General features: G+C 33.7%; 3 protein-coding genes across 4 annotated transcripts; 1 reads left to right on the top strand and 2 right to left on the bottom strand.

Annotated features, from left to right (window-relative positions):
• Nucleotides 1-270: 270 nt before the first annotated feature.
• On the bottom strand, nt 271-2,359 carry LOC105211054 (ZZ-type zinc finger-containing protein 3). 2 transcript variants are annotated; one of them, XR_008470832.1, is made up of 5 exons: nt 2,093-2,359; nt 1,916-2,029; nt 1,709-1,846; nt 783-1,606; nt 275-647 (listed from the first exon to the last, which is right to left on the bottom strand). XR_008470832.1 is itself a non-coding variant. In XM_011182321.3 (4 exons), exons 1-4 carry the CDS (start codon nt 2,234-2,236, stop codon nt 941-943), a joined length of 1,062 nt encoding a protein of 353 aa, XP_011180623.1. In that variant the 5' UTR covers nt 2,237-2,359; the 3' UTR covers nt 271-940. The 2 variants fall into 2 exon arrangements, 1 of the variants encoding a protein (XP_011180623.1); XM_011182321.3 differs by having other exon boundaries at nt 271-1,606.
• Nucleotides 2,360-2,670: 311 nt separating this feature from the next.
• Nucleotides 2,671-7,660, top strand: LOC105211055 (uncharacterized). The gene is made up of 14 exons (XM_011182322.3): nt 2,671-2,891; nt 2,959-3,081; nt 3,155-3,394; nt 3,458-3,568; nt 3,638-3,865; nt 3,945-4,076; nt 4,136-4,375; nt 4,436-4,555; nt 4,781-5,042; nt 5,180-5,304; nt 5,379-5,510; nt 5,702-6,225; nt 6,372-6,461; nt 6,526-7,660. The coding sequence occupies exons 1-14, from the start codon at nt 2,840-2,842 to the stop codon at nt 7,504-7,506; spliced, it is 3,360 nt and encodes a 1,119-aa protein (XP_011180624.2). The 5' UTR covers nt 2,671-2,839; the 3' UTR covers nt 7,507-7,660.
• Nucleotides 7,661-9,548: 1,888 nt separating this feature from the next.
• On the bottom strand, nt 9,549-10,461 carry LOC105211056 (39S ribosomal protein L17, mitochondrial). Its single transcript, XM_011182323.3, has 2 exons — nt 10,125-10,461; nt 9,549-10,053 (listed from the first exon to the last, which is right to left on the bottom strand). Exons 1-2 carry the CDS (start codon nt 10,317-10,319, stop codon nt 9,637-9,639), a joined length of 612 nt encoding a protein of 203 aa, XP_011180625.1. The 5' UTR covers nt 10,320-10,461; the 3' UTR covers nt 9,549-9,636.
• Nucleotides 10,462-11,125: the final 664 nt, after the last annotated feature.

The raw sequence follows: 11,125 nt of genomic DNA, 5'->3' as shown, positions 1-11,125 counted from the left end.
GAAATTTCAGCTAAAATAAGGTGTCACCAAGCGCATAACCGGAATGTAGCCAGATTTTTATATGGCCATGGGTTGTCAACTGGGTAAAATTACTAAATATGAACGTATAATATAATTGTTTTTATAAATTTGCTCGAATTTCTCTATAAATTCAATGGAATGTGGTAATTCTCTTGTATTTACATCAAAATATTTATATATATACATATCTAATTTGATGAACAATGTACCAAATATTTAAATAATTTAAACAGGGTCTCCAGAGACTACTGTATATAATGACGAGTAGTATGTAGCCGATAAAAAAAAAATTAGAAACAAAATGCATAACAATAAAAATTCAAAGGTTATCGTTCATTAGTAAATATACAGTCAATTATCTTATCTTAATTCAATGGAAAAAGTGACAACAGAACCTCAACTATTAGTACAGCTATACTGATAAAGTATGTACTTATGAAGAAAATTTTTCACTTACCAGTCTTCAATAGTACTTGCGTTTGAAATAAATTTGCAATTATCGAAGAGCTATACAGATATTGAATGGATTGATGAATTAAAATGTGTATGAGTGCATTTGCTTGAATAAACTTGATTGGTGTGAAGAAAATTGTGGATATTTTTTAAATTGCATGTGGCTTTGAAGGCTACAAGTAAATAATAAATAAATAAAAATATAAAAATATAAACTTTAGTGCGCCTTGATCTTGTAATATGTGCAACTAATTAAATATAAATAGAATTTATTAAAAAAAGTTGAAAATAATATGTTAAAGCCTCACCTGAGCGCCTATGTAGTCTATAGAATTGCTTAAATGTATATTATATATCTTGAAAGCGTATATAAATTCCTTAATTAGTTATGTTATTCTCAAATTGGATTTTAACTTAAAGCGAAAGTAATTTCAAACAATCATTATTTGCGAAAATTATCTAACTGCTACAAATCACTCTCCGTCACTACATCGTGTGTCAGATGTTCGAAGTTTTGCGCCAACAATTGGCTCACAATACAATCGGAACATTGATTCAGATATATATAACAGGTATTGCAACGCCAACGTAAACGTGAAATAGCACTAACGCGACATGTTTCACACATGGCAGCTAATGGATCTGGATTGTAACCTTCGGGAGTTTTCAACTTCTCCTCCTTTATTATTGATAATATTTTCAACATACGCTCACGATCGTCATCACTTTGCAAGTCAATACCACTCGCAAATGCATCTTCCGTTGGCGTTTCCGTTGAAATCTTACGCGTGTCGTTTGGCAAAGGCGAAGCCACGGTGGGTAATTCACCTAATAGAAAGTCATCTTCCGGCATGTGTACAGGCACATTAAAGGCAGGGAAAAATGTGGTTGGTCGAAAGAAATGTTTCGCTTTCGATTGACCACCACGACGATTTTTCGGCCGTCGTCCAGGTATGGGTAAACCGGCATCGTGTAATTTTTGAAAATATTTTTGCACACGACTACACACTTGTTGTGGTGTACGATTGCCCAAAGCCTTAGCAATTTTTACATAACGACGGCTTTCGATCGCTTCAGCGGGATATTCGATAAGCAGCTCCTCGAGACGACGTTGTTCTTCGCACGACCACAACTATTGTAGATGGTAGATTTCATTTAGCATTTGAAAGTTAGAAATTATTAGATTATTATTATTATTATATTATTGTTAATAGAAAAAAACAAGCTAACTAACCTGATTAAATGTCTCTGGCTTAGACTGGTCTACAATGCGTCCACGCACTGTTGCCGGTTTTGTATCAGAATCAGGTTCTTCTTTGATCTTGATATCTACAGGTGGTAGCAAGTCCAGATTGGTGGTAATTTCTGGTATCTGTATTGAACAAATTATAAAATAAATTTACATGATGTTTATTATATATTTATTTTTATAAAAACTTGCCTTCTCAATAGTCATATAGTTGGGCGCAATAATTTGCTCATTATTGCGTAGTTTTTGCAGCAGTAACGCTGGATCATTTAAATAGCGTTGTTTCGCCAATTCCAATTCCTCTAGCTGTAATATTTATATTTTAATATAAAATATTAATTTTTTTTAACAAATTGTAATTGTTGCTACCTGTTTATGCACACGCATTCTTTGCACCTCCAGCACGGCTATAGTGCGCAGCATATTTGTATAATCGGCATTACCACGTAAAGCTAGATGATCACTTTCAAAGTAGAAAGTATTATCCTCTTCGCAGCTATCAGTCTCATTCATTTTATAAGTAGAATATAACTTTGTTTAACAAAACAAAATATTTTTACAAAATTGGAAGCAACTTTTTAACTTTTGGGCGATATTCAGTAAGCGACTAATCAGCTGTTTTCAAATATTGTGCAATAATTTAAAGGTGTAGACCGTATTGAAATAACGTAACTCATGTGGCAACGCATTTACATAGTGTATAATTTATTTAAAAATATGTATATATTAAGTTTGAGAAAGCAGTGTTTTATACAATATTATTTAATAATGTTAATAAATCATTATAAAGACTACTTTGTGTAGCGTTACACCAAATATTAGTTATTAAATAATTTTATGTTTTCAATAACGTGACACATATGGCAACACTTACTTCTCATATCGTATGTCACAGCAATGTGCCAACAGCAGAGAACGTATAAATATCACGTATAATAGATGCGTTCACCACAGTGAGTCCAAGTGCCTTGTTTTATAATATGGGGAATCCCATAAATACTTTATTTTAATTACATATCTATACTTTTGACCGAATATATACGCACATATTGCATTCACAAGTTGCCAGTCCAGTTCTAGCCACTTTAGAAGTTTCAACAAATTTTAAAAAGCAAGATGTCTGCAAAAAATGTTGCCGATACACAGCAAGAGTTTGCTAACAAAAATGGTAAACGTATAAATACATATACACGACAAAAATAAATTAAATTTTTACATTTTTTGTCAACAAAAAGTGCGTAGAGCGCACTTGCCCGTAGCAACGATCCTCATTCTAGTTGTTGGAGAAGATACCACAGATATTTTGAATTGTGAGGACTTTGCTAGCACACAAATCATCAGCAAGTTAAAGAAAAATGGTGAGTCATAATTCGATAAAGCTTGAAAATTATGATCACCAACTATATACATATATAATAATGTATATTGTAGCCGATGGCGATAGCAGAGCTTTTATAGACGAAAATGGAAGTGTATATGCTGATTGGGAAACGTACAAGGAAACAAATAAGTTGCGACGTGGTATTATGGTTGCACCGCAAAACGGTTATTACGCATTCGATAACGATGGAAAAGTAAAATTAGAATTTAACAAAACACCGGCCGCTTGCATTAACAACAACAATGAAGCACCGACGATACGCGAGGTGCAACAAGACTTTGCAATGGATGGTAAATTGAACTATATATTTTATATGTACTTAGAAGTGATATTTTTTTTGTTTTTGTTTTAAGAGCAATCAAATATTAGTGCAAATACAATTTATGTGTTGGTAACTGATTCGAGTAACTTGGAGGAAGCGGAAAATGCGCGAGAATTTTCTTATCATATCGTAATACGTTCCGGTATTTATTTATATTTGTTTGCATTTCGTTTTATTTACTGTAATACTTGTTACATTAACTACTTTGCAGACGGAAATCGAACATTTGTAGACGAAGATGGTAACATTTACAAGAATTGGGAGTTGTACAAAAGTGAAAACAACTTGGTTGATGGCATTTTGGTTGCGCCTAAAAATGGACGTTACACCTTAGATGCAAATGGGCAAGTCGAACTTGAGGCTTGGCAAACGACAGCGGCTAAAAATAAAACCAAAAGGAATACGATACATGAATATCACTTAGATATGGCGCTGCAAAGTAATTAATTATAAACTGCATATGATTTTTTGATTTGATCAATTATTACTACTAAATTATTTTCGTTTTTTTTTTTTAGATATTGCATCCGATGATTATAGCGCAAACTGCAGTATATATGTGCTTGTCACAAAGCAATCCAACATGGTGGATGCCTTAAATTCACAAGAGTTTACAATTCATAATGTGCTAAGAATAGCGCGTGCTATAAGTACGACACCAATGTGTGCTTAATTTTTATAAAATCGTTAAAACCTTTTTTTTTTGCAGCTAACAGTTATGTTTTCATAGACGACGATGAGAACGAGTATCTATCGTGGGATTTATATATTAAGGAAAATACTTTACCAGAAGGCATTATGGTTGCGCCCATAAATGGTATTTACACTTTTAATGAAAGTGGCAATGTCGATTTGGAAGTATGTTTAACGCCTGCTTGCTTACCAAAGGCCACACAAGCATCGAACGAATTGACTATTAGAAGTCAACAACAACATTACGCAACAATTAGTGCGTAGGAAATATGTTTAAAATGTGTTTATTATTTATTATTGTTTTTGTGCATTACAGCTAAATATCTGAAAACAGACACGTCTATTTTACATGTACTAGTCACAAGTCATGAGCATGAAAATGCGCTGGAAGCAAAGGTATTTCAGGACTTTGTTGTTATAAGGAAGGCGTATCAAGGTAGGGAAGTTTTTAGATTTTCAGTTTAAAGTTGTAAAATAAGTTAAATAAAGTAGATTTGATTGCTGTGTTAGAAAAATTGATAATTCTTACTTTAGAAAAATTTAAAAAAATAATTTTGAAATTCTGATTTTTTTTTTCGAAATTCTAATTTTTGTATTAATTTTAAAACATAATAACTAGTGCAATTGTAAATTTTACTATTTTTGTTTACATTTCCACCAGTTGAATCGACAACTAATGCATTTTATGAAGACGAAAATGGCAATAAATATCCCAGTTGGGAGTGTTACCTGAAAGATAATGAGCTACCAGCGGGCATTATGGTCGTGCCATACAATGGCGAATATACATTGGATGGAAATGGCAATGTAATTCTACACATACAGCCGACGCCAAAAACGGTAAAGAAAATGCGCACAGTTCTGGAAGTACAGCAAGATTTTGCCAATAATAGCGGTTTCAACAGGGAAATTATTTGGGACTTGTGAGTGCATAAATACATTTTTTTTTTATTTTTTTTTTCACATTTTCCTAGGCTTAGCTCAGCTAGCTAATACACATTTTTTTTTTTTTTTTCAAATAAATAATAATTTTTCTTTAACGTTTACTAATATCCTACAGACTATCTGAAAAACAAAGTCAAATGTTAAAAGACAAATTAAAACATCTTATACCAGACCAAGAGAAAGGAAATAAAAAAATAGAAGAAATGCGAAAAATGCTATTTGACAGTGTTTGGGCTCAAAGTGAGTATAAAAACTACAAAAAAAAATAACCTTAATGCTATACAACTCACTGAAAAATATCTCATGTTAAACAGGAAAATACACAAATCGCAACTCTTTGAGTGCAATTATTTATGTGTTTGTTGTCGATTGTGATAAAGAAGAAGACGCCGTAAATGCTAAAGAATTCTCCTGTCATCCCGTTTTTAGAACACGAAAATGCACAAGTAAGAAAACTGAATTATACATATTTACATAGAATATATTTTCATCTACTATCAGGCAGGTTCTGTAACTCACTTCCGGAAATTCGAGAAAATTCACTTTCACTCCGATTTTACTTTTCAATTTCCACATTTTTTTTTTTTAAATTTTCACTTTCACTCGGATTGATTATATATTTAATTCTTGCTTCCAGCTGCTGCCGATAGTTCAAATTGTTGCATGATCTTCATTGATGAGGTGGGGCGTGTTTATCAAAATTGGCAAGCATACGTATCAAATAATGAACTACCGAGTGGTTTACTGATTGCGCCGCTTAAAGGTATTTACACCACCGATTACGACGGACGTGTACAGTTGGAGGTGCATACTACACCGAATGGTAGTGCTGCTAGAAAGGCACTAGGTTACACAGACACAGCGACAGCTGTTGCAGGATTTGGTGCTGCTGCAATCCCAATAGCAGCTATGATGGTCACGGTCGCACCAGCTGTAATAGTTGGCGCTGGTGCTGTTTGCGCAGCCACGGCGGCATATTCAACTGTACGCTCCGTGTGTAATTTAGTGGATCGTAAAAAGCATGAACAGCCCATTGGGTTGGATAACTCGCAGGCGAGAAATGCTTGGATAGGTGTTGGCGCGGGTGTTGTGGGTGTGGGTGCATCGGGCGCTACGAAAGTCATGACAACTGCCGCTGCTGCGGGACAGGAGATATCATTGGTGAGTCAGTATAATTAGCATGAAATACTGTTGTAACAACAACAAGAAATATGAAAACAAACAAGCTTTTACTGTAACACCTTTGGCGGTTGCACAATATCTATCTTATAAGTCACAACGCTATTGCCACTAACAATTTGTTTTAGGTTACCGAATTGCTTGTGAATGGTCTGAATATTTCATCCATTGTATTATCAGGAACTGGTGTAGCAAGTGGCATACTGGATCTAATACTTGTGAGTTAACGCTATACGTTACATATAATTACTAGTGTAAATTTAACTTTGATTAATCAAATAGAAATATCGCGATGATGAGGAGGTGACTAGCATGGAATTGGTGCAATTGGCAGCCTCTTTGGTGCTATTCACACATTCGGTGTCAAATTTCCGTATGGCATCAACACTGGTGAATGACACACATAACACCACAATACAAGACTATCGAAAGTCATTGAGTAATCGTCAAAGAAAGATGTTTGATAAAATGTCAAAGGAAACAATTCGTACCAAAGGCTCACAACAAGGCAAAGTAGATATTATACGTGGTGCTAATGATATGCCCACCAAACAATATCTAAACGATCTATATAAAATTAACAAGAAACTAAATCAAGCTAAGGTACGTCCTTCATTCGGCGCCGCTGGTGAAGGTGTCGTACTCAATAATGAAGTACCAGTAAATACCAACGAATTACGCAATAATCTTCAACATAATCGTGGACCTAATGTGCTAAATTCGGTTAAACAACCCATACCAACAACACAGACTGACACAAATGCCGTTAACAATTCAAGATTACTGTTCTCAAACAATAATATTAACGGAGCATCGGCACAACCAAGCGCTTTCGCCATCAGAATGGGCAGTATTTTGCTACCTAATAATGTCTTACTTTCATTAGCCGCGTATGGCACTCGACTTTTTGAGATGATCGCTAATCCGGACAGCTTTGATGACATTATAACTACCATGGCTGATGCTTTTTCACAGGAAACATTTGATTTCTTAATGAAAGTAGCACAAGAATTTGTTGAAACACTATTAGACGATATAAGGGAAAGGATAAAAGTTTTTATATCCGCCGAAAACATACTTTACCGTATATTTGTGTACGTTGAAGATACATATATATCACAATCGTTTCAATACCTATATACCAAAAAGGATAACATTTTGAACGCTTTGAAGAACTATTTTAACTCACTTAATCCTAATAGTAATTTGGAACCGCAGAAATGTGAGATTTGTGGCGGATCTTTTACAATATGTGAACTATAAAGTCACAATTTTATATTGAATAATTTTTAATGCACAAAATATGTTGAAAACAGCGGAAATGTGTATACCAATGAGGCCTTAATAATGCACTTTAGTGCCTTTTAAACATATGTGATGTTTTATATGACAATTAAATAACCATTTATCAATTATATATAGTTTATGTTTACACTTACATATATACATATATACAAATACTGTATCCGTTGAAAATATATATATATTAAAATAAAAATGTGTTGGGCAAAATATAAAATAATTTATTTGGTTTCTTACCGCGCTATATACATAGACTGATACCACTTATGTGGAACCGGCGCTTACGAAAGATGTAATGTCTAATGTTGATCGTAGCTTAACGGATAAAATAACGTAACAGGCAAGGTAACCAATGACGATGTTTTCGTTACGGAAAATATTCTTACAAAAACCTTAATGTACTTATTTCATGCTTACAATACAACTTCTCATATTAATGGGCGACATATCCATTAAGTGAAGAATTATAGAGACTTGCATTAAGTGAATGTGGTATTCAGTGTAGCGCTAGGAAGCAATTCATTTTTGTTTTTGTTTCAATATATGTCCACTTATGAGTTATTATGCTTTCTTCTCTATTGAAATGTTTTGATATACAGCAAATCGGTCACTTATATTTAATTATAATTTCACAGCACAAATATGTTTTACTTTTCTTTAAAATCGGATGTGTAAAATTTTCAATTGTCAAACACACAATTTGGCGGTGATTTTTGGCAGTGTTGCCACTGTACTATATACGATATACGGTCAAAACTGACAGCTGTGACAGGAAGACTTTACAAAAAACTGCATTGCCAATTGTAAATTGAAGATTTCCGTAAGCTTCGTCAGTTTCGCGATTGAAAGCCGACGGAAACGCGTAAAATGCTACCGCAAAAGTGAATTATAATTATATTGTAATTAAATAAAACATTTATATATTTAAGTGTATGTGTGGTTAAAATTGGATTGTAAATTTGTGAATGTTTAACAGTTTCAACGAATAAATGGTTTCGTTTTTGGATAAGCTTTTCCAACAATCAATTTGCCAGTTTTCGTGAATATTTGTACGCATGCATATTCATATTCAATACGTGTTCGAACTACTGTAAAGTGCGTCACTTCGGCTCCATCCCTAACTATATTGAATATACGCTAAATTGCAATAGGGAGCATTTACATTTGGTTGAGCTAACCTAAAAGAATTGAAAATTAAGTTTTCAACTTTGTACATATATTCCTATATATGTATGTACGTATGTACTGAACTGCATTGCCATTGGTATACTGCTTTATCAGTTTCGCGTAGCATTATCGGCGGAAGCATATAAAGTGATGCAGTCAATAATAAAATTGAATTCTTTGTGGTTTTTAAATGTGAAAAACAAAATCAAAATGTTTTGTGCAGTTGTATGTGAGGCCTTTGTTGTCAGGAGCAGTTGTTTCGGATTTCAGGGTAAGTCCTAATATAATTTTCTACAATTTAACATTTACTTTCCTTATAGTGTATTTGTACGCCTATTGACACAAGATTTATATACTTCTTCGTCCACTTATTGCTCTTGCAGCATCTTCTAAATCATTTATGGAATAATATTTTTTAATTTATAATTTATTGTGGTACTAAGTAGTGATGCTGACTGTGATGGGTGATTGGTTTCCGTATAACCTATAAAAATGAATTCTATAAATAATGATCAAAGAATTAAAACTCGCTGTTTTGTGGTTCTGAATACAATACTGACTATTATTGTTGCAATGAAAATTCCACCAACAGCTCTAATGTGATCAGCTGACGCTCTCTTGAGCAGGTTTTCCAGCAGCAACTTGACTAACTATCAATTGCTAGCCTTACGAAAAAAGTACTACTAACTCAACTATTTATACTGTAGGCACTTCCCATGCTAGTGCACTAAAAGACCTTTTAAATATTATTCTGCTCCCAATAAAGCTGTACTGCAATGTTTAAACAATAAATGTTTTAATAACAATTTTAACAAAAATAAAACACTTCTGTACACTCTCTGTTTAATATTAATTTACTTTTATTAATTTAACAATTATTTTATGCATAAGAATTATCTGTTTATCATAAAGAACCATTTATTTTTATGCTTTCTCTGCATTTTCTGCAACTTTCGACTCAGCGTCACTCTCAACTTTCTTAGTATTTTCCGCCGATTCCGACGCTATTTTATTAGCTAGCTCTGCTAGTTTTTCACGTCTATAATCTTTACGTGCTTCATCCAACAAAACATTGTGTATTAAATTACGATTGTTTGTATAATCAGGCAATAACGACGGATATGGATTGCCACGCAATTCCAAAACCGATTTTCTATAATACATGCCCGGGTAATCACGCGGCGCTTTATACATGCGGGTATATGAAAGATTACAGTTCTCTAATCGTGGCACTAGTACTTTAAAAAGTTTATGCACCAATTGCTTTTCGAGCAACCAATAATCCGCCAATTCCATTGTGGCTTTATGACAATCGCCATAACGTATCGCATTGGAAATTAGCTGTAATTATAAAAAACACAAAAATTAATTAATTCTGCTAATAATGATTGTTGTGCCGTAATATTACTAACCAATTCCGCATAGCCGCGCGCTTCATCAGCTCTATTGTAATATAGTTCTATGCGCTCATGTTTCACCAGTGCCGTCACAGTTTTGCGTAGTTTCAATAAACGACCCTCAGGACCATCTGGATTACGTAGATTACGATGCGGTTTAACAGCAATGCGCAATTGCGACATCAGTTTACTAACGTCGGCTTGATTCATTTTAATTTAACTTAACACTTATCTCATAAATTCTTACACAAAAATTGTGAAAAACAACAAAAGCCGCAATTGGAAATTGGATTTTACGTAAACAGTGCAATGCGGCGCTGCACGAGCGGTTTGTCAAAAACAGCTGTTTAGCAGAGAACTTCGGTAATAGATTGTATTATTGTAATAGCACATAGCTTTGGCAAGCTGACAGTGTTGCATGCACTCTCCAATTATTTATGAAAAAAAAATCATTATTTTGTTTCAAAGTCTACATAAAGTTTAAAATAAGCAAGTTAAAGTAGATTTTAGCACGAAATTATTATTTTTAACTCAAATTTATGTTAGTTTGATTGAGTTAATATTACGTCATGTCCATTTGAGCCTAAATTGTAAGTTTAGCGTTGAAAAAAGGAAGCTCTTGTTTTAGTACATCATATTGCTCGAGTTTATGAAGCTCAAACTATAATTTTAGCTTCCTACTACTCCACCCGGAAACTCAACGCCTCAATTTGCAGTGGATGCAACCAACACAACGGCAGAACTCACCGACTGAATTCGATTGCTGCCCACAGGCATTTTATTGCCAACAAAATGAAAAAAGTCGCAGGTAAAACAGCACCAAAAGTGAATGAAAAAGAAAAAAAGAGATCAAAAAACAAATAGTTCACAAAATGTTTTACCCTCGCCGGAAGCCTGTGGAGTAGCACAAATCCTTTTAGGTCAATTGCATTGGAATTTATTGCATTTGTATGCGTGCGTATATGTGTGTATGTGTGCGTTATGTATGTGAATATTTGCAAATATTTTTTGTTGTT

Source organism: Zeugodacus cucurbitae, chromosome 4 (genome assembly GCF_028554725.1).
Source record: "Zeugodacus cucurbitae isolate PBARC_wt_2022May chromosome 4, idZeuCucr1.2, whole genome shotgun sequence".
Taxonomy (NCBI): Eukaryota; Metazoa; Arthropoda; class Insecta; order Diptera; family Tephritidae; genus Zeugodacus; species Zeugodacus cucurbitae.
The sequence above is the reverse complement of the archived record's forward strand: the minus strand, read 5'-3'. Positions and strand labels throughout refer to the sequence as shown.

Excerpts from the sequence above, each read along its gene's own strand:
- LOC105211056 (XM_011182323.3), bottom strand. The coding sequence starts at position 10,319 with ATGAATCAAGCCGACGTTAGTAAACTGATGTCGCAATTGCGCATTGCT. Across the intron at positions 10,054-10,124 it reads CGCGCGGCTATGCGGAATTG|CTAATTTCCAATGCGATACG; the intron begins GTTAGTAATATT and ends TTATAATTACAG.
- LOC105211054 (XM_011182321.3), bottom strand. The coding sequence starts at position 2,236 with ATGAATGAGACTGATAGCTGCGAAGAGGATAATACTTTCTACTTTGAA. Across the intron at positions 2,030-2,092 it reads GAATGCGTGTGCATAAACAG|CTAGAGGAATTGGAATTGGC; the intron begins GTAGCAACAATT and ends TAAATATTACAG. Across the intron at positions 1,607-1,708 it reads AGCCAGAGACATTTAATCAG|TTGTGGTCGTGCGAAGAACA; the intron begins GTTAGTTAGCTT and ends CATCTACAATAG.
- LOC105211055 (XM_011182322.3), top strand. The coding sequence starts at position 2,840 with ATGTCTGCAAAAAATGTTGCCGATACACAGCAAGAGTTTGCTAACAAA. Across the intron at positions 3,866-3,944 it reads CTTAGATATGGCGCTGCAAA|ATATTGCATCCGATGATTAT; the intron begins GTAATTAATTAT and ends TTTTTTTTTTAG. Across the intron at positions 5,043-5,179 it reads AGGGAAATTATTTGGGACTT|ACTATCTGAAAAACAAAGTC; the intron begins GTGAGTGCATAA and ends AATATCCTACAG.